At 45.0% G+C, this 23,018-nt stretch overlaps 1 protein-coding gene across 1 annotated transcript in view; it reads right to left on the reverse strand.

Moving 5' to 3' along the window:
• Positions 1-21,801, reverse strand: part of LOC307237338 (nucleosome-remodeling factor subunit BPTF-like) — a gene marked incomplete at its 5' end in the record, with an annotated part of 42,682 nt that extends 20,881 nt beyond the window's left edge. Inside the window, 14 exons of the mRNA XM_080010051.1 lie at positions 58-780; positions 2,083-2,911; positions 3,193-3,462; positions 3,603-3,738; positions 3,930-4,059; positions 4,248-4,379; positions 6,009-6,328; positions 6,571-6,656; positions 7,014-7,151; positions 8,416-8,592; positions 9,486-9,680; positions 17,806-18,029; positions 19,596-20,418; positions 21,243-21,801. Coding sequence (XP_079866177.1) covers positions 58-780; positions 2,083-2,911; positions 3,193-3,462; positions 3,603-3,738; positions 3,930-4,059; positions 4,248-4,379; positions 6,009-6,328; positions 6,571-6,656; positions 7,014-7,151; positions 8,416-8,592; positions 9,486-9,680; positions 17,806-18,029; positions 19,596-20,418; positions 21,243-21,801 — 4,742 coding nt within the window. The remainder of the gene's footprint in view (positions 1-57; positions 781-2,082; positions 2,912-3,192; positions 3,463-3,602; positions 3,739-3,929; positions 4,060-4,247; positions 4,380-6,008; positions 6,329-6,570; positions 6,657-7,013; positions 7,152-8,415; positions 8,593-9,485; positions 9,681-17,805; positions 18,030-19,595; positions 20,419-21,242) is intronic.
• Positions 21,802-23,018: the final 1,217 nt, after the last annotated feature.

A 23,018-nucleotide genomic window follows, 5' to 3' on the forward strand; every position in this document is an offset into this window, starting at 1 on the left:
TAAATATGACATTTGAAATGACACAAGACAGACTGTAAAAGGCGATTCCCCACTGACCTCCACGTGATGCCGAAGGTCGGTCTGGGGGAAGGGTAGGGCCAAATGTCCAGGGCCGGCTTGGCGTTGTAGTTGAAGATGGGCACCTCACGGATGCCGGCCCTCCTTGCCAGCCTCTTCAGGTCGTCGTTGGGCAGGACGAAGATGCTCTTCTTGCTGCTTTTGGTGACGAACTTGCGGTAGGATGGCAGCGCCGTTTCCGAACGGGCCTTCTTGCACTTGAAGAAGCGCAGCAGGCTGACCCGGCCTTTGGTGGAGTACTCCTTGCTGACGGTCATGGAGCCGGTCGCCGACGGTGCCGGCCTGGACTCTGCGGCCGCTGTGGTCTCCTTGGCGAGGGGCCCCCTGGTGGTGGAGGAGGCCTGGGAGCTCGCCTGCAATGTTGTGGTGTTGGTGGTTTTGGTGGCGGCGGAGGCCGTACAACTACTTCCACTACTGCTGCTGGACACCTTGGGGATCTGAACGGTTCCACCAACTCCAGACTCTGTGGAAACTGTGGTTTCGGTGCTGGGCATGGTGGTGGTGGAGGTGGGTAGCTGGGGGACATTCTTTGGACCTTGGTTACTACCACAATCCCCGCTCGAAAGGCTCGACAGTGACGACGAAACGACTTTTGTGGATGGCGTTCCTTCGGTTTCCATGGGAACCTCCTGGCTGTTGTTTACCACAGCGTCGCCAGAGCTCGGTAAAACGCTGCCCTTCTCGACCACGTGGTTCTCCAACCTGAAGGAATGTGACGGAGAGAACGTCACTTTAGTCAATTTATAACATCACAACTCTGATGCAGAAGAACCAGACTTATTTTAGACATAGCTAAATGATTCAGTACATCATACATTTTAATTTAAGACTATTTCATGACTTTTAAGGATCTGCAGAAACCCGATTGTTTAATTCAGAAATGGCTGTGTAAAAATATCAGCAATATTCACCTAAACACAAATTTACAATTTACAGATACGGCCCATTGCACTGTCAATTGGATCAGGATAGTTTGTCACCTTCAAAAAGTTGGTCCAAAAACATAATAAAAGGTCTTTATTAGGGTTCTACCGATATATATTGGATTTATGATATATCGGGCTGATATTGGCATTTAATTAGATATCGGATATTGTCCTGTCAATGTCATAAGCCTCCAATATGAAAAATTAAGAAAAATCAGCCGTGCCCTTGGTACGGCTTGGTGGTATACAGACTTTTTACAGTATATCGATAGATATATTCAAACAAGACAATACTGTGAAACCGATAGTTTTATGTTGCATTAAAATACATAACCCGTTTCTTCTGTAAAGCCTCTCTCTGCAACAACGCCCGCAGATGCAGAGTGGGGGCAGAGGGAGTCTGCTTACGTGACTGGGGCTTCTTTTTTGAGGTTGCTTGAAAATAAATAAATAAATAAATATAATAAAAACCGTGGGTCGTGGGTTGCTGTATTTTGGGCTTGATTTAAAAAATATGGTTGCCTGTTACGAAAATCTGACAATAAATGGTCGCTATTTTCCGCAATGCAGAGGTTCCCAACCACCCTGACCGGATTGTGCTACCGGGCCGTGAGGAGGCAGGCGCGATCTCTGCTCCGCGGTGCTGCTCTTTTGTCTTTCGCAGGGAAGAAAAAATAAACGTGTGAAAAGGACAGTAATCTGCTCATAGACTGATTGGTCTGATCACAGCTGTCATGCACTTTTATTTTGCAAATGCAATTTTATTTCATTTGCACATTCTATTTATGAAAATGAAATTGAATGAAGGGAATTCTTTATTTAAAGGCAGTCATCTATCCTGGAATTCTTCTTTTTATTTTGCCGTGAAGAAATGTGAATTTAACAATATTGAATATCGGCACAAATATCAGGATTGGCCCGTAAAAACCCATATCAGTCGAACCCTAGTCAAAAAAGTAAACCCAAATAACAATAAATTGAAATATCAATAAATTGCAATAATTGCAGATTTGCAATACTCAAATGAAACCGCAGATATCTTGGTGGTATTGAATTGGGAGGCGGCTTGTCTACCAACCTGGGGAGCTTCAGGGGCGGCTCGGAGGCCGTATCCTGGACGATGTTCCCGTTGAGCAGGGACCTGACGGTCTCTTTCTGGGGCGGCGCTTTCAGCTCGCTACCGTCGGAGGAGATCTTGGAGTCTGCGACGTTCCCGTTCACCTGGACCGGGACCGTTGTGCTATGGTCCGCCGAGGCGCTGTCTGCATCTCCCTTCCCGCCGCTCTCCTCAGTCTGCTCGTGCAAGCGCTTTCTAGAATTCTCTCCTGCGACGCGAGGTCCGTCCGTGCTCAGCGTCGCATCTGATGTCACGCCGCCGTCTTTGCTCGCCTGGGATCCTCCGTTCACTTCCTTGTAGGACAGCGGTTCTCCAGACCCTAATCTAACGTCCAGGTTGTCTGTCTCTCCGGACGTCTGAGTCCTTTCATCCGTTTGCTCCCGGTCAAAATCAAGCTTTTTGACCACCTGGTCTTTGGCGCGGGGGTCGGCCGGCTTGTCCTCAGCTTTGAGAGAGGGGGACAAGAGCGAGCCGGCGGGGCTGGAGGCAGCCATCTTGGACAGCAGCGCCGCCTGCTTGAGCCGCCCCAGCCGCTGCTTCTCCTCCAGCGTGAACTGCTTGACCCGGCGCTCCAGCAGGCCGTCTAGCCGGGACGGACGGACCTTCTTCTTGTACGCCGTCCGCAGCTGGAAGCCCTCGCTGACGTTCACCAGGTCGTAGTAGAAGGGTTTGGGGGTCTCCGAGCCACTGTCCCCCCTCCTGGAGTCGGGCTCCGCAGCTCCCTGCCCAACGGGCTCCTCCTTCACGGGCCGAAGGGCAGGCGATGAAGGGCGTCCGTCGTCAGCGTTTTCTGGGGACGGAGAGAGGGAGTGTGAGAAAGCGGTTAAAAGCTTAACTTTTAAAACACCAGGTCTGCAGGCACCATGTGTTGGGTTTAAAAATGACCCGTTTTATAATGTTTCATTTTTATTTCATTTTAAATACCAATTTTTTTTAGCTTTAAAGCATTTTATTAATAAATCTGAATTCGAAACAGACTTTTTAAGGCTCCATGGACACCCTACTGTTGTTATAATAAAGGCACATTCACAAAGAAAAACATGGCACTATACAATATCAAGAGGGATCTACCTTTCTTGTCGCTGGAAGGCGGAGTTGCTGAGCACGTGCCGACTGTCATTTTATTTTCAGTCTCATCTTCCACGTTCTTGTCCTCCGTGATTTCCTTCTCCACCCCGTTTGCGGTCGATACCTGTGATGAAGTGCTCTGCGATGAAGCCCCACAAGACACCGGCTTCTCATCTTCCGCCAAAGTGCTCGGAGTGACCCGTTCTTCGGATTTCATTAATTCTTGGTGCTTTTTTGTGCTAGATGCTGCATTTTGCCTCCTTTTTTTCGCTGCTGCAAGGACAAATAAATCCACAGTGAGTAAGCCGAGCAGCTCAGAACACAGTGAATACATAAAAAAAAAAAAAGAAATAAAAAGGAAAACAGAAATCAGCAGCAAAACCTGAGATGGTTCTGGCCAGCTCAGTTCTTACCCTCCAGGTCTTTGCGGTAGTTGACATTTGTGTTGCCGGGCAGTTTGGGAACAAAGCGTGGCACGTGGGTCTTACTGACCCAGCTCCAGCCTCCATATCCCGTCACTCGGTACTCCTCGCCCTTCTGCTTCCACACCTAGACCACCGCATCCAACGAAATTACACCCAATGCATGGCAAAGATTTTTTTTTTGTTGTTACTAATTTTCTGTGATATGCCCTTGAAAAATGGTTCTACCACTAGAAACAGTTTGAAAAACACGATTTTGAGCTGAAGTCCACAGTTTCCTGTACATTCCATTATATTGAGACAGCTGTGTAGTCTCACCTGGTGTTTGATGGGGATGGTGTACTTCACCCAGGTGGCCTGCTGCAGCGTCTCCTCATCTTCCAGCTTTTTCTCCCGTTTTTTCACCTTCTCTTTATCTTCCCGCTCCATGGAGGTCATGCGATGCAACCTGAGGAGAAAATAAAGTAATTCACTACAGGGAGCCGGAGGAAGGAAGACAAACAAATATGACAATATTTTTCATCAATTGACATTAATAATGTCATTGATCATTTGGAAAATGGGGGTTAAAAAAAAAAAAAAAAAAAAAAGCCCACATGACAACATTAAATATGTGTCTGAGGGCTGCTGTGTTACCTGGTGTGTCCCAGAGAATCCTTCCACACAGGAAGCATGACCACAGGCTTGATGGCACACTCCAGGATGGCCAAGGCCAAGGCAAACTCCCTGGCTTTACTGCACATCTGGACCGCTTTATTCCAGTTGGACCTGGGAAAGGGACACACAGCAGTCTGGCTCACCATCTCTACCCTACCCAATACCCACATCAGTCGGGCAGTGTGTGAGTATGAGCAACATCTGGACACACACACACACACACACACACACACACACACACACACACACACACACACACACACACACACACACACACACACACACACACACACACACACACACACACACACACACACACACACACACACACACACACACACGGATAAATTTGTTGGTACCCTAATAGCTTAAAACTCACAAAAGTAATTGGCATCCATCATTGTTTATTCCATATTTTATATAAATCAAGAGTTTGCTTTTGATTTTTGATTCAACAGAATATTTGACATAATAAAACAAATGAAAATGGCAAAAATATTGCGACCCATAACCTAATATTTTGTTGCACAACCATTAGAGGCAATCACTGCAATCAAGCGATTTCTGTAGCTCTCAATGAGACTCAACAGGTAGTTAGGCCCACTCTTCCGGAGCAGACTGCTCCAGCCGTTTCAGGTTTGACGGGTGCCTTCTCCAGACTACATGTTTCAGCTCTTTTCATAGATAATCGATCGCATTCAGATCAGGGCTCATAGAAGGCCACTTCCAAATAGTCCAATGTTTTGTTCTTAATCATTCTTGGGTGCTTTTAGCTGTGTGTTTGGGTTCATTATCCCTTCCGAAGACACAGAAGTATCCAGGACCCATGACCTGTGACTGAGACAGAGCTTTCCGACACTGGGCAGTAGGTTTCGCTCCAAAATGCCATGATAGTCTTGAGATTTCATTGTGCCCTGCACAGATTCAATGCACCCTGTGCCAGACGCAGCAAAGCAGCCCAAAACATAACAGAGCCTGCTCCATGTGACTTGCCAATAAGCTCCAGTTTTGACTCATCTGTCCAAAGGACATTCTCCCAGAAGCATTGTGGCTTGTCAATATGCATTTTAGCAAATTCCAGTCTGCCTTTTTTTTTTTCTTTCAAAAGTTGAGTACTGCTGGGTCTTCTTCCATGGAGCCCACTGTCACTCAAAAAGCGACTGATGGTGTGATCAGACACCGATGTACCTTGACCTTGGAGTTCAGCTTGTACCTCTTTGGAAGTTGTCCATGGCTCTTTCTTTTTCTACCATTCTCACTATCCTTCTGTCCAATCTGGGGTCGATTTTCCTCTTGTGGCCGCGTCCAGGGAGGTTTGCTACAGTCCCATGGAACTTAAGCTTCATAATAATATTTGCAACTGTAGTCACAGGGACATCAAGCTGCTTGGAGATGGTCTTTATAGCCTTTACCTTCAACATGCTTGTCTATAATTTTCTTTCTGGTCTCCTCAGGCAACTCTCTCCTTTGCTTTCTCTGGTCCATGTTCTGTGTGGTGTACACCATAATACCAAACAGCAGGGTGACTACTTTTCACCATTTAAATAGGCTGAATGACTGATTATGAGACTGAAGACATGTGTGATACCAATTAAAGAAAACAGTTTTAAATATCACTATAATCCAATTATTTATAATCTTTTCTAAGGGGTACCAACAAATATGTCCAGGCCATTTTAGAATATAATTGAGATATAGTCTGATATTTTGGTCTGATCATAATATCGCTCCAGCTTGTACCTGTGTGAGGCCCAGTTTGGGTGCATGAAGGGCCCGGGAACGCTGTTCTCCAGCTGGATGATGGTGAGTCGCAGGGTGGAGACGGTCAGCACCCTGGATCCGTGGATGGAGCCGTTCCACTTGAACTCGATGGCGGCTGTCAGGCTGAACTTGTGGGAGAGGTGGCGCCTCTTGTCGTGGTCCTCGCGGTGCTGGTGCTTGTTGAGAGCCAGGACGTTGGTGCTGTACTGGTTGTGGTACACGCGGTATTTACCCTCTTGACCCAGCTTGAACAGATTGCCGGCATTGATCTTCGGCATGAGCTCGAGAGAGCGAGACGTCTGAGGGCAGAGGCGATGTTAGTAAGCTTCAAAGTAATCTTGGAGATTTCCAGAAAATACACACACAAAATACACACACAGCACAAACAAGCATTTGTATAGTTCTTCTATTATTGTTAAAGCCATAATCAGGGCCGGGTTGAAAAAATTGTGTGTGTCTAAAATCATTTGACAAGAAGGCGAAGAGGAGAGTGGAAGTATTCCTATTACAATAGAATTACAGAACACACAAAACACCTCACCTCTTTGCTGTCTTGTTCGCCGGAAGCTGTTGAGCCTCTCCTGAGCCTTGCGTACTCCTCGTCTATCAGGGACACAACAGACAATACTAGTGGCACAACAGCAAATCAAATATGGACCCATACAAGAATACAACCATCTGAAACAAATTCTAATGCAGCGTTGACATGATAGAAGTATGGAATACTGCACGCCAACTGAACCTTCCGACAAAAGTTCAAGTTTTTTGGTGAAAATGAAAGCAGTGAAAACTCGCTGTGGCCAGTTGGTCATTGGTTGCAGAACAATTCTATACCAATTCACAGCCCCTATGCTTCTATACATTTAGTGACATACCAGATGGGTCACATTTAACCGAAAGGTTCCAATGAGGAAGGAAACATTGTGTGATAGGTCACCTTAATGTGGACCGTTATTTAAATACACGGCCCATCCCATGGTTTACCTGTGCCATCCTGGCTGGTAAAAGAGGACTGGGACAACCTGTCAGCCAGGTCAGGCTCCTCTGGTTTCCTGAGGCTGTTGCCAGCGCTCTCCTCCTCCACAGCCTCCTCACCGGTAGACTCTGCTTTCTCATCGTTATCTGTGGAAGTAAGCGGAGCAGAGACCGGGCGTATGATTCATGCAAATGTCTTGTCATTCATTCCAGCTAGAGTTTGGCACGGTGAAGACTCTGGAATCTATTGGCACAGGCACATCTACTGAGTGCGAAAGTGTGACATATATGCATACGTTTCCGAGATGCATCATTAGTCAATTATGAATTATGCTATTATGGCATTCCACCCATAAACTACTTCATCAGTAGTGATGAAGTGGGTGCAAGGTTGGGCTGAGCAGGCTGATGAAACCACCCCCCTTAATCGCTACCCATCCAGGAAAAGCATTCCCGCAATACAAAATGGAGAAATTGGTGCCGTCCCCCTGTTGTTATGGGACTCTGTTCTGCATATAGATGCAGCTCCTTGTAGTTCAGGGAGCAGGTGGGGCCAGCCAGCCTTTTTTGTTTTTTTTAAACCGCAAACTGGAATGAGAAGAAGGAGCTGGTTATATTGGACTTGAGCATGGAATCTGCTGCCAGGAACAGGAGCCGGGGCAGTGCCAAACTCTGGCTGGAAAGGAGCATGTGCGAGAGACAATTGACAGGCAGACACAGTGAACAAATGGAACAAAAGCTAAAATGTTAGACATGCAAACAAGCTGCTTAATGGATTCTATTCACATTCGACTACCACTGTGAACTCTTCATGATCCTGCTGTGATGTGCAATTCTTAGATTTATAAGATTAAACAAAGAGAAAGCAATGAGGTATCATGATGGCACTGAAAAGAAAACATGGCAACTGGTAAATATTCAAGAGCAAAGTATTTTGCAGCCAGCTCTTAACCGCAGCCCAAACATACACAGATCCACATGATACAGATCCACAGATAGAAAGCTAGCCCAATCCAAGCAGGGACCAACAACAGCCATGACTAGTCTGCAATGTACACACAAACCCCTACGAGGGCACATGCTATGTGTTGCATGTGAAGCAACCAATGAGCATTTGCAGACGGGAGGAAGCAGGAGTGCGGGATGGGAGGAACATATGGGCAGAAGGGGTAAGCAGGCGAAGGTGGGGGATCTGGACAGGGAAGCGAACATTGAGTCCCCGGCTGTTTATCAACATAATGTACTCAAAGAATGGACTTGCAATCAGGAATGGAAAGAACGTCCCTCAAGGGACTCCTTTCTGGGATAAATCTGTCATTCTGCTCAGGAATTTTTCCAGAAGATGACCGCAGGTCCAGACAGTAAAGTAAAGATATTGATAAACAGCTTTTTGACTACCTATCCCATGTACCTTTCCTCTCCTGCTTCAAGGGAAACTCGCTGCCCTCCTGGTTCACACTGGGGGCAGGCTGGTTGCCCTCAGCGGCTTCAGGAAAATCGGTTTTGGGGGCGGCTGGGTCACAGGCGGCCGAGGCGGGCTTAAGGTCAGAGGAGCTGCCCTCCTCTCCAGCAGGAGGGACTTTTGCTGCTGCGGTAAGATAATCACACAACTTGTGACCAAATGAGAATCATAATTCACTTTAATTTACTTCCTAGCAGGACTTAAGTCTGGTTTATGATTGAAAGATTTCCCTTGCAAAGTAAGTAAGTAATTTTTTTCGGTAAATACATTTTTCGGTACTTGCCAAAACAAAGCACTGATACGAATGCTCCAAGTTTCAGTTACGATAATACTGACATCACTGATTTAGCGTGTTTATTTATTATTTTCAGCAAATGATATATGCACTGTTTTGTTTAACCAAAATCAGATAGAATAAAACTGTCACATAAACTCCAAGAATTAAACAAGTCCCTCAAATATGAGGGACTATCATATCCAGGTCAATTTACACACCTGGATTCACACATTCTGGATTATCACTCGCTGAAGGGAAAACAGTCCCGCGACTTCACGTGAGTATCGCTGCACCGGGAGCGCTGTTAGCACGGCACAGGCAACCGAGAGCCTGTTATAACCTGAGACTCCTGACACACCGACCCGAAAACTGCAGGCTGTGGGGAAGTAGTGTGAGCAGGTGCTCAGCGTAAGCAGCTTGCCGGCTACAAATGTAAACACACAGCAGCACTCCCGGGTCCGTCGTCTTGTCAGACTAGATCACCTGGTGGCTGTAACGCACACTGACTTCCAAACGCTTCCGAAGACACGGAAGTATTTTGGTTAGCTGTTTATGATAATAATAATAATAATAATAATAATAAATGCCAAGGCCATTGTGCATAGTACGCACGCACTTCGCCACCGCTGCTTCAACTGGATCCTAGGGGAAACGCTGGTTTCAGTTTGCAATGCAGGAGAGACCGCCCTCCACGAAAGAGAGACAGGGGGAGAGAGAGAGAGGCAGACACTCAGTGTTTCACCTTGTACAGCAGAGTCTTCCATGGACTCGCTCTCTTTGTCTTTCTCGTGATCCGACTTTGAGGAGGTTTCTGCGGAGCCGTCGTCCATCTTGGCGAGGCTGCTTTCTGCTTCCTGCTTTGCTTTCTCCACCTCCTCCGCTCGCTGTTTAGCCTCCTGTTCCTCCTGCCTGGCCTTCACACGTGCTCTGAGGACTTCTACGGACAAGAAAGAAAAATATTACCCAATTAATGATTTCACCGTGACAAAGCAGGATTTTTTTTTTTAACAATGAACGTATAAACACAAATCTTAATCTACTAAAAGTGTTGTGGAATAAGGAAAGGAAAGGAAATGTACTTTGGCTGAGGACGATGTCAGTACTCTACATCAGAAAGCTGTGGACCACATTACTATTCCGCGTTCCAAATTATTATGCAAATTGGATTTAAGTGTCCTAAACATTTAATTTTTTGTTTTTCAATTAAACTCATTGATGGTATTGTGTCTCAGGGCTCTTTGGATCACTGAAATCAATCTCAGACACCTGTGATAATTAGTTTGCCAGGTGAGCCCAATGAAAGGAAAACTACTTAAGAAGGATGTTCCACATTATTAAGCAGGCCACCGGTTTCAAGCAATATGGGAAAGAAGAAGGATCTCTGCTGCCGAAAAGCCTCAAATAGTGCAATGCCGTGGACAAGGTATGAAAACATTAGATATTTCACGAAAACTGAAGTGTGATGGATGGCCACCATGTCTCAACATGGCTGCGACGTCAGCAAGGAGGTGGCGGAGTCATGTTTTGGGCCGGAATCATGGGGAGAGAGCTGGTAGGCCCCTTTAGGGCCCCTGAAGGTGTGAAAATGACCTCGGCAAAGTATATAGAGTTTCTGACTGATCGCTGTCTTCCATGGTACAAAAAGAAGAACCGTGCCTTCCGTAGCAAAATGATCTTCCTGCATGACAATGCACCATCTCATGCTGCAAAGAATACCTCTGTGTCCTTGGCTGCTAAGGGCATAAAAGGAGAGAAACTCATGGTGTGGCCCCCATCCTCCCCTGACCTCCACCCTATTGAGAACCTTTGGAGCATCCTCAAGCAAAAGATCTATGAGGGTGGGAGGCAGTTGGCATCAAAACAGCAGCTCTGGGAGGCTGTTCTGACATCCTGCAAAGAGATTCAAGCAGAAACTCTCCAAAAACTCACAAGTTCAATGGATGCAAGAATTGTGAAGGTGATATCAAAGAAGTTGTGTTATGTTATCCTGTATGTATCCTATGTTAACCTGTAACTAGCCTGTTAAGATGTTTTTGATTGAAATAGCTTTTGATTTCAGTAAATATGACCTCCTAATGCTGCAACTTCAACAAATGACCATTTTCAGTTCTTTACAACTATAAAATGTTTTGAAACTCTGTTGTGCATAATAATTTGGAACAGTGCATCTTGAGTTTATTTTTTTATAAATATTGTTATGATTGGGAGGTTTGTTCAATAACATTGGAATTATACCCTAACGGTTGATGATTTGAAAATTATACTGACTGTCATTTGCATCGACTATTTAGGAAAATCTGAGAAAAATATCATTTGCCTAATAATTTGGAACGCGGTGTAAATGTCCCTCATGACGAATCCAAATCCAAACAAGCAGAACACAGTCTTATATGCATAGCCTGCCAGGGAGAGTTTGGCACCAGATTTCTGGCTTCTTCGCAAGCCATACTGGCAGATATATTAGGTTTGAAAAATGAAATGACAAACTGGAAGCCCTGCTAATCAAATGTAATGGTTTTGGGTCAACAAAATATGGCTCATTTTATTGTGTTTTTTTATTAGGGTTCAAAACCCCAAAGGGGTAGAACCCTATTGTTTTCCTGCCAGTTTATTATTCTTCATTGCTTGTCAAATGTTCGTGAGCTGGAACGAGCTGGGAACATGAAACTTGGCCCAATAACTGGAAATTATGTGCAAATGCTTCCCAACAAACAGGAGCCCAATCGGCAAAGGTGGCGGGCGGCGCTGTAATTAAGGCCCAAAAGTGCAATTTTGGAAAGGCCACGCCCTTCACACTGTGAATCTGAATTTTGGAAAGGCCACGCATTCAAGGTTTTAGATTTTGCTAATATGCATTATGCAAAAAAGTGATACGGCATCTACTTTTTTTTTTTCAACAGAAAATGTTTTTCAAAAGGCGGCGCTTAGAAGAACCCATTAACCATTTGTCCAATCATCATAAACCTTGGTAGATATCTTCAGTCCATGTTTAGGGATAGGCCTACCAAAGCATTTTGAGCCCGACCTGCCAGATAGCAGAACTTTGAGTGCGCCATTATTGAAATGCTGCATACATTGTGATGATACAACAAATGTGTGATTGGTCTCACTTCTACTTTAAACAGAATTAAACTTCCCACTCGTTGCAGTTCGCGGTTTTAATTTATGGGCAAGTGAGCTGCTTCCTTCTGTTGAGCGCAAAAAGGTTTGAACCTGTGAATGGCTGCTGGCGGCTGTATCCTGTTATTCAAGAGAACTATATTCTATAATCAAGAGGAGGCAGAATGTCTTCAGCAGAGTGTTGCGACAGAGGGGTGCTCTGCTGCAACAGTGAGAGACAAGGAAGGAATAGATAGAATACCAGTTTACCCTGCAGCCTGGATCAGGCTGGACAGGTAAAAAGCAACGGAACAGGAAAAAACACAGAGTGAGGACAGCATTTGTAAATTAAAAAAAAATACTAATAATTACTGAGGGTAACGCTGTGGTGTTTCATAGCGGTGAAACGGAACGTAGTTGATCCGTGATGCGTAGGGGTCGCCCCCCCCCCCCCCACGGTTCGGCAGGCATGTGTGCCGCGGATCAATTGCAAAATTTCACCATCATAGTGAAACACCGCTTTACTGCCACTGTTACTTTGTAAGGGATTAATTCCCTAAATCTCGACAGAGTTGCAGTGAAAAGAAGATAGACAAGACAGATGCGTTCTGTGTTTCACCCTGAAGCGCAAAAAAAATCCCCAAAAACGTACGGCTCATTGCGATATATTTGCTGCTACTTTACGACATGTAAAGGCACGTCTGCCCTATTTGGAGTGGTCTGAGCCGATTTTCATGAAATTTAGTTTGTAATAAACAAAAGAAATTGAACACGATCCTGGAATTAAATTCATACTTTTTCCATTCACACCCATGTTCAAAGGAAGAAGGTATCATGCGTGTCTCATATTGCACTTTAATTTAACAACTGAGTATTGAATATTTCATGTATTAAGATTTTATTTAAACATTGGACATCTTGAATGTTGTTTTCATTTAAGACCATGGGCAAAGGTTCCTTGCTTTAAGTGTTTTACAGCGTGAACGGAAAGCAAAGTTATGTTCGTCTCGCTTTTATCCCCTTTATTGCTGATCCCAAAAATGATCCAATTCGTGACTCAACGTGATACGATGCCAACCGTGAGTTTTGTGATCCGTTGCACCCCAAGTGTTCCATCTGCGTAGATGTAAAGATTGTATAGTAAGACCATCACAATATATTACTTTCATAATCTTTTAGAATATAAGACATCACAAAAGGGATGTGATCATTTTAAAGCTACTCTAACTGTTAATGTTTCCTTCACTTAATCGGTTTTGATAGTTTAAAGTTATATCCTAATCTCATGTTTTTTGTGATTTTTACACATTAATTAATAAATCAGATTGTGCCGAAGTAAAATTTTTTTAACCATAGTATCAAATTGGGTATGGGAAATTGTGCGATTTCACTAGTTTTCTCCAGTACTGACCACCATAATTCTTGGTATTTATTGGTATCAACTAGGAAACATCTTTCACAGTCAATTTTAAACATGTTGACCTGTTGAACAACAATTAACCGCTATTCAGAAGCAGGTTTGGGGGGGTGTGTGTTGCATAAGCTGCACAGCATAATGGACAACACTGCACACAACAAACTGGTCAGACAACAAAGCGTCTTCAGCCAGAGGCTCCTTCAGCTCCGCTGCAACAAGGACTGTTACAGGAGGTCATTCCTGACACCGCTATAGCCACCTACAATGACTCCCATCTGTGCCAGGAGAGGAAACTCCTCGGAATGGCCATGCAGAAGGCACATTTTTACGTCACATTTAACTTCCACTTTTAAACTTTACCTTTCACTAAGTTGAATTCTTTTTTATTATATTTATTTATATAATTATTAGTTCTATTTTTTATTCATTTAGTTATTTTATATGTATAAAAACACACGCTGTTCAAAACAACGTGTGTTTTAGTAAATTATGTGTTTTTTGTGATGTATATCATTGCCGCTGCAACTGGACTGGGACAAAGTACCTTTATCTTCTCTTTGGTGAGTTTGGAGAGAAGGCCCGTATGTGACTTTTCTTTGTCAACAGTCAGGCAGCAGCAGGCGTGCCTGAGGGAAGCTATATGGGCAGAGTACGATGAAGCTAAATGACGCCATTAGCCGGATAACTTTAGTGTCCGCTTGGGATATCCTGGAGAATAATGGTGGCTTACATTAATCAGGTTGGGGAACTTGCTCTGGGGATGGTGAGGTACGGTCGATACCAATCACAGGGTCCATTTCAAGCCTTCTATTTAGTATTGCTTTATTTATTTTAATATTCTTAAGAACAGTGTATATTAAGTATTCAAATTAAGAGATGACAAACTATCATGATTTGACAACTGTTTATTTATTATCAGGCAACATGTGCATTGTGCAACATATTCCACTTTCTCTCTTAAGCATGCCCCTCATGCTTAAGCCAAGCTTTGGATTTAGACCCTGTTTACACCTGGCATGAACATTGTTTTTAGTGATGATCAAAAATGGACAACTCTAATGCCAGGTGAAAACGGGCCCCATCTAAGCTCTAGTGTGCACGGAGAGGAGAGGCTATATTCACACAGGGGTCCGAGAGCGAGAGAGATAGAGACACACAAGGAGGGGCTATGCATTGCGCCCAACTCTAAGATTTTAGTTTAAAATAGTGTTTAAAAAATAAATAAAATAAAAATAAAAAAATTGAAAATGAATATGTGGCTCTCAATTTTGATAATGTGGCAGGCTGCCACAAATAAATCAATGTATGGGAAACACTGCCGCGGCGCAGGGAAGAGAAATTGTGTTGCATGATTTGTCATCCGATCAGCTCTTCTGATTGGCCTTTATCACAGTATTTATAACGACTATCGGCTGATCACAACTGTTGGTCGATCAATCGGAGCACCCTTAAATTTGTGACGTCTAATATGTCATTATTTGGTTTGCTGGCAAGAGATTATAACAAATATCGAGTCTTGATATGTAAAGAAAAGCACTTGTTTCTCAATATGTAACCTTTATTTGAATATTAAAAATTATAAATAATAAAAAACATGAGAACATTTCAACAACTCACCTAAACAGTTAAGAGCTTTAGCAAAACTAGACTTCAGAATAATAAACAATAAGTTACTTATTAAACTACTTTTAAGTTACTCACCAAAACAAGCACAGAAAAACAGATGCTATTTCTTGCCAGAGGGGAACGCTGGTAGTTTAAGGAAAATTAGTACCTGCAGCTCCGATCAGCAAAGAAAAACTCTAGTTGTATTTAATTTACTACTTTTCCTGCTGCTGCTCTGCTGTGGAGCAGATCGCAAATCGCCCCTGAAAAAAAAAATCCTGCCCGTATTCTCACAGCCCGGTGGCAAATACCCCCCAGCCCGGCATGGTCCGTGAGCCAGTGCTTGGGAACCTCTGCACTAGAGGACATTCCGTCGGTGATGATCAGGTTGAATTCCCACTTTCATCATCACATCTATGGTATTACTGGAAATTCTTGTCATTTCCTTCCTGTAGCCCTAGTGCCAGGTGGGCGGGTGTGGTGTGCTTCTGTTTTAGCATGACAAAGTGAGGTAAAGAAACAATTTTGGCAGGACTGGCATGGAACTACTCTAGGGCTGCACGATATTGGAAAAAAAATGACATCGCAATATTTATTTTCTGCAATATATATTGCGGTATGAAAAAAAATACACAGGAATTCTCACCAGATGACTTGAAAAGCTCTATTTGGAAAGAATTAATCATTCTAGAATGATTGGGGTGATTTTGTAGGGGAGTGCATCTGCGTAGAAAATAAAAATAATATCTTTATTCTGGGCACATTTAGGCTATAATCAGTACACTGTCAACTGTGACAGGAAGGTTTCACTTTCCCTTCATTTATAAAAGAAATATTACTCTTTCTGACAAGAAATGATCAACAAAAACGATTACAAACCGAAACTATTCAAATAAATAATGGGAGAATATTGGCCAAAAAACATATATTAAAATTTGGTGAAGCTAAGTCAAACTTTAGAGCGTTTGCTACGGTCAGCCATGGTCCAGGATGACAATCGAACAGAAGTGCTTGCGCACTTTGATGGCAAATCAGCGCTGCTTTATGACAATACTTAACTCCACGGTGCTTTGCGTTATCTGCATGTGGGATCAGGGATGTGGCGGTATGAAATTTGTCTTATCGCGGTGAAAAGCAATGTATAACTACGATAATACTCGTGCTGGGCGATAAAACGATCCAGTTAATTTTCGCGATAAAATCTTCCATAACTACGATAATACTCGGGCTGGGCGATAAAACGATCCAGTTAATTTTCACGATAAAATCTTCCACGATACGATAAATTTATGAGTTTTATTTTTGATACAGATTCCGTCTTTCTCTACCCCAAAAGACACAACACCAACAGACAACCGTAAAGAGCAGAGAAACAACCATGTGACACCAACAAGCAATCGTACATACCACACACTCGGAGGGAGTCCCTCGGTCCACTACAAATGTCCCCGCGTATTATCACAGAGCGCAGATTGGGGAATTTTTCAGACTGTTCTCAGACGACAACGATGGTTATATTTAATATTGAAATGTATATAAAATATATTTATATATTAAGGCACTTCAATAAACGTTTAAACGCTGTGGGGCGCTTCGGGAAACTACTCTTTGGGTGGATTATTTAAATATTTGCCCATTGGCTACCGCGCAACAACATAAGGTGAGCGAGTCGGGGGCGCCACTGAAACATGCCAAAGTTAGGAACCAATAAGCAGAATCGAAATGCACGTGTCTTATCGAATTCACGTTTCTTGGAAATTTGGAACCAGTTCAGACTTGAAACCTGTTCTCTCGTAGATTAGTCATCGAAAAATGAAAACCGTGTGAGTTTTCCTTCTGAATCAAGAAGGAAAACGGTTGAAGCGTGACGTGTTTGAGTTAATCTGCCCAACTTGACATCGCAAATCCTGCAATGTGACTGTTGCACACATGGCGATGACCGTGCTGAAATGATATATCGCGCAGCCCTCAACTACACAGAGTTCAGACTGACTTCGCCCCCATCAAACACCTTTTGGGATGAATTGCACTGGAATTTAGCGTGACCCAACCTCACAAATACCTTTCTGGAAGAAATACTCCAACGTCTTCCCAGAACAGTGGAGGACATTATGGCAGCATCGTCACTCATTCCATATTAAAGCTGATAATCTTGGAATGTCTTGCTGGAAGAGCAGGTGTTTACATCATTTGGACCACGTCGGGGGCACTTCCATTTTCATTATAATTTATCTGTTAAAGACGCAACCGCCTTTCATGTGAGCACGCTGATAACCATATTGAATACCTTGCGAGTCAACTTGGACAAATGATAGTCACCTTCCTAGTGCAGGATGAGCTTGATCACAGTTGTCAGGTTTGGTTGAGCCAGCTTACTTAGAGAAAGGCGGTCTATGTCAATCTCCCTTTGTAGTGCAGCCACTGGAGCTCAGAGAGAAGGCACTGGAATTTAACCCAGGTACACAACCACCAACCTTCAGACTCATCAGGATCAAGCACCCACAGTGTAAACATGGAGCATAATCAATATGATATATATATTCAAGTCTCATTTACAAGGACAAGTTGAGAAATACCTTCTATTCGCTGTGCTTCATTCACTCATAGATAATGGTTGCAAGGACTGTGCTTTTTTTTTTTTTTTCCTTCCACCCGGAATTAGAACATCTACCAACACAGAATGCAGATGCAATGTGGAAACTCTTTTCCTGTTCTATTGCACACAAACACCAGCCTTTGCTGGCAATTGCATCACAGCCATTCATCCAGCACTTTATGCTACCGTCAGATAAACACCAATAACGGATCTCGCTGAAGTCAGTGCTTCCCAGTTAAAATAAATAAATAAATAAATAAACCAATCAATCACCAGCAACCCAGTCCAGCCAGAGCAAAGAACCGTGGGCCTTGGGCCGTGAAAGAAGAGATCACCATTTCTTACCGTTGACAGTAGTGAGGTAGGCCTTGTTGTTGCCCCGTGCCTTGTTGGTCAAGTCCACCGTGATGTCCATGTGCGCCTGCACCTCCTCCTGCATCTCCTCCAGGGTGGCGTGGAGGTCCATCTCCCAGTACTCCTTATCCAGGCGCTCCATCAGCTCCTGCAGCTGCTCCCGCGTGCTGTAGTACCAGATCGCCTTCTTCTTCTCACGCTCGCCGTCCTCCTCGCTAGTGTGCCGTGATGAAAGAGGAGGGGACAGATGGTCAGTTATCATACTCAGTCACTCTAGTCAAATAGTAGTAGCATCATTATAATATATTTTGCTGATATAAATTTGGAAATAAAGTTACATTAGGGGCAATCTTGCCAATGATAAAATTTGTCTTTTCTCAAGAATAAAAAGGTTTCAAGGAACAACTACTGACTGCTACTATATTCTTAACGTTGGTACCATAATGTTTTATATTTCTTGTAGTGCTTTCTTGTCTCTAAGTGGTGGTGGGCTGTCCCTGGGGGGAAATTCAGGTGTCTTTCTTTTCAAAGCACACAAAACAATTTCCTGTACTCTCTGAATGGTAATTGCGCTGAGATAATACCTTGCAGCAAATAGCAGAGTGAAGGTCAGGGCACTATGGGGTTCACAGGGATTTTGACACAATTCCAGCACATATTTAAATACCAGATTATTTCATCTGAAACCCCATGTCACAGAATCTAAAAACCTCATCGCTATCATTTCTAAAAATAAAACATCCTCTGATATATTATAAGACTTTATATTGTGAGAAGCTTTGAGCCAAATTGTGTTGTTATTCATTTGCACGACAAAATTTTGAATCACAACATGTTGACTTTTTCCTCAGATAGAAACATGAACTATGGGTCCCAGAGGAAGCAGCCTCACAAACTACTACCTCTGGGAACCGGGCTCTGTTCGGAAGGTTATAAAGCTTGGTGGATGGGGAAGGCGCTTGGCTGAGAAGAAATTGTTTATTGCTAAGAACGCCATGTGAATGGCAAGTTAACGGTCTAGTCAGAAGGATGCCAACTACATCAGCGGAACAGATGTCCAGGTGGATAAGACTCAAGTAAAATGATTCTCTTTGACGCTGGGGATGCTTTATCGGGTGTTTATCAGGTGTCGTAGATGGGCTGACGTGCAGAGGTTGCTCAACTTGGAAATTGCTGGTTTGTTGGTAGAGGGACTGGGCATCTCTTCCCTACCACATGCCTTGAAAAACTACCAACACTATCAAGGAAAACTGCATGGAAATGTGTTAATTACTGATGCCCAAAACTTAGTTGAAGAGGCAGGTTTACTACACAATCCTAAATGGAAACATGTTTTGAACGTGAGCTGGATCTTACACATTGATTTTTCATTCATAAGTACACTTGAAGATATGGACAAAATAAATGACACACATCGACCATCCGTAGCAGGACCCGACACTAACTTTTAGAATTGGTTGTCAAGTTCAGCTGTTGGTTGCCAAGACGGTGCCAAATGGTGATCATTTTAGAATTAAGTGATAATGATCCGATGTCATTATAATTTTGAGTTCGATATTCTGACTTTTCATGACAGGGTAAATCAATGTGCCAGTAAAACTAGTTTTCTTAGGCAAAAGTTCCTACACACAGAGGTATATACATACATACCTTGCTATTTAAAAACAAAAAAAATTAAATTAAAAAATAGATATATGTGTACAAAAAGCGATTTGACAACGCTGATCCAAATCTGGTCATCTGGGGGCAACTGAGCAACTGCAGGAATAGTGACAACTTACACAATGATCCTTCGGTTGAGGAACCAGTATTTCCTCTGGTGGCGGTCGTATCCCACCGGCTCCTGGCGGATGTACGGCCGGGTCTTCTGCATCTCCGTGACGCAGTCGGTGACGCCGGGCACCTTGTGCGCCACACAGATCTCGCACCGCCACTCGTCCTCGGGGACGGCCTCCAGGGGCGGCTTCACGCACTCCAGGTGGTAAACCGCGGAGCAGGTCTCGCAGCACAGCAGGTCGCCCAGGCGGTGGCAGACGCGGCAGTGGTCATCGTACTGCACCACCCCCTCGGACATCAGCTCCTCGCGGGCGATGTTGGTGGTGAGGAACTGGTCCACCAGGAACTGCAGCACTTTGATCTTGCTGTCCGTCGGGCCGTACGGGTACTCGTCCACCTCCAGGTGCGGCAGGAAGAGCTGGAACTCCCCGTCGCTCTCGCAGTACGACCGCACCACCTCGGGCCACGTCATGCCGTCGATGAAATACAGGGTGGAGTTGACGCTGTCCTTGAGGTCCGCGGGGCCGAAGGTGGTGTTGGAAGTGTCCTCCTCGCGCAGGATGAGCTTCAGCAGAGCGATGTGGGTCTCCGCGATCAGCGTGCACTGCTCCTGGCCCACCAGCGCCGCGCAGAAGTCCTCGAAGCGAAAGGGGGAGAGTCGCAGCACGGTGCTGAAGTTGCGGAGAACCTCGTAGATGGAGGCGGCGTTCAGCAGCTCCTCGTTGGGCAGCAGAAGGTCCTCGGAGGTCTCCGGAAGCTCGAGCGGGGGGATCTCCTTCTCCTCCAGGATCGGGGTACGAGGCCGGGGAGCCCGTAGCTTCCTCCTCCCTGTCAAACACAGAACAACGTCAGAACATCACAATCTATAAAATGAACCATCATAATGTCTGACGTAAGATGCAGGGCGCAACGACTTTGACACAAATGAATGTGCGAATATAAAAGCTCTTGCATGAGACCAAGAACTTCAATGACTTCTGCATTATAACATGTGACCCCAAAATATAGTGATGGGGAGTTAAGGCCACCTGTGGCTTCATTTATAACTTGCTAATTGAGCATTAGTTAGCTGAAATTGTGATTTGACTGCAGGTCAGAACTCACTAGTTTTGCTTATTGCTTATGACTGCATCAGCCAATGAATTGAACTTCAACAAAAAGTCAATGTGCCACAAACGACAGATATGCTACGGTAGACTAGCTTGAAACCATCTCCATTTACTTCCTCAGCACAAATGGGTGATTATTACCAAAAAAAAAACAAGGTCTCCATGTCGAGGAAATCGCTGCCACGTTGGGTCTGTCAACGGCTCCTAACGGTAGCCCTGGAAACAGCCGAGGCTACGGTTAGCCACCTGCTAACGTTAGCCGGGTTAGCGTTTTGAAATACATCGCATTAAATGATTCCTGTAATAACGGCGCGTTTGACTAAAAAACGCCGCACACACATGTGTTGACAAGCCATGGAGGCAGAACAGCAGCGGCGGCGGCAGCAGAACGCCTGGACTGCGGCCTGTGTGCATACAATGTGCATTCTCCATTTTGAACAATACGGCTCCGTGCCTTGTCAATAAAGCAGCTACGAAGCCACGCAAGAGGAGGTCCGTGATAGCGCAGCCTCCCCCCTCCCCGGGGTCGTGCTGGGTATTTACCGGGCGTGCTGGCGTGCGTGCTGTGGCTGCGGAAGCTGCTCTCCGTGCAGTGGCTGGCGGCATCCTCCTCCTCCTCCTCCTCCTCCACCCCGTCCAGAGCATCATCATCCAGGCCGTCGGACTCCCCTTTCAGGGCCTCGTCCTCCTCGTCGGAAGCGGGCTCTTCCTCCGCGAACTCCTCCTCCTCCTCCTCGGACCTCAGGCTCACCGCGTCGTCTTCCTCGTCGCTCTCGTGGTCGTCGTAGACCACGGTTTTGGGGGCTGACCGCCTCCCCCCTCTCCCTCCGCGTCCCCCCACGGTCCCCGCGCAGCCTCCCCTGCCCCTGCCCCTGCCTCTCCCCCTGCCGCGGAGCGAGGCGCCCGGCCCCCCTCCTCTCCTCCTCTTCCCCCTGGCGGACTTGGTCCGACCCCGTTTGGGGCTATCCGCCTCCTCGTCGTCCCCGCTGTCCCTGGCCCGGGGCTTCAGGTTCCTCCGGGGCCTCAGACCACGCGCCGTGGCCGAGGACGGCTCCTCCCCAGCGGGCAGGGCTTTGGGCGGCCTGCCCCGTCTCCCTCTCATCGTAGGCCGGAGCGGCTATTTTGCGATCCCAGGTTTCGCGTTGCGTTGCGGGTCCGGAGCAAAAGCGGCGCTCCGCGGATCGTCGGGGTGACGCTCCTGCGTCTAGAAGGCGCGGTCCCGCACAGCACCGCCGTCGGTTCGGGTGCGAAAGCTCAGTACGATAGCCCGGCGTCCCATCTCGGTGCTTCACGGAGCCGCCATCTTTGTTCCTCTCTCTCCGAAAGGCTGAAAAAACAGGAGGCACATTGTGGAGGTCACGTGGTCCCGCCGCGTCCTGCTGAAGGCAGGAAAAAAGCAAAGCCCAGGTTTAATTTTTGAAATGTAATGTAATGTTATTTATTTTATTTACTTTATTTGATCTCAATCACTTCTTTTACTTTGATGCCTTCGAAGGGCACCGTATGTTTATTATTCATTTACTTATCATTTCATAAGTCACTTACGTCATTTCATAAGACACGTGGAGAACTGGAACAACCTTTATTATATATTATATTATATATTATTATTAGGGGTCCAGAACACTATTGTTTTTGTTCATATATAATAATAATAATAATAATAATAAATATAATAATAATTAGTAGAATAATAATAAGCAGAATAACAATAATTATTATTATCGTTATTATTCTCCGCTGCAGGTGCCACGGATACCAGACTTGGAAGATGGTTCAACACGTTCCAAACTAGATGGTGGCGCATAACGACCAGTTTTACGTTTTGTTTAATAAATCCTGAACCGCTGGTCGTCGAAACGATCCATCCTTTCGGATCGTGTCCATATGATCCAATGTTCATCAAACTTGGTCCACGGACACCTGCTGCGCCCTGCGTAGTTTGGCCACAATTCCTTTTCAAAGTGGACGAAAGATGTCGGGACGGGGCCTATTTGACATCATCTGCCATAACGCAGCAACGCACTGTGCTATCATCATCCAATTTGGTAGATATGTGCGGGATATGACTCTGAGGCACTGTCAAAAATCTGTTGTACTTTGGCCAATAGGGGGCGCTATGGTAACCGTACTAGCACATACTCTGTCAATTTGTAAAAGAAGCAGCTACAGAAAATGCCCCATTAATCCATCATGTACACATCAAAGATTTTGCCAAACATTGCATTGACGTTAAGGTAATACCAACATACTTCAGCTACGACGACAGTATTGTAATTCATATTTCTCAGGGGGCCACCTTAGAGAAGTGCGTTTGAT

This window comes from Zeus faber (genome assembly GCF_960531495.2).
Source record: "Zeus faber genome assembly, chromosome: 11".
Lineage (NCBI taxonomy): Eukaryota > Metazoa > Chordata > Actinopteri > Zeiformes > Zeidae > Zeus > Zeus faber.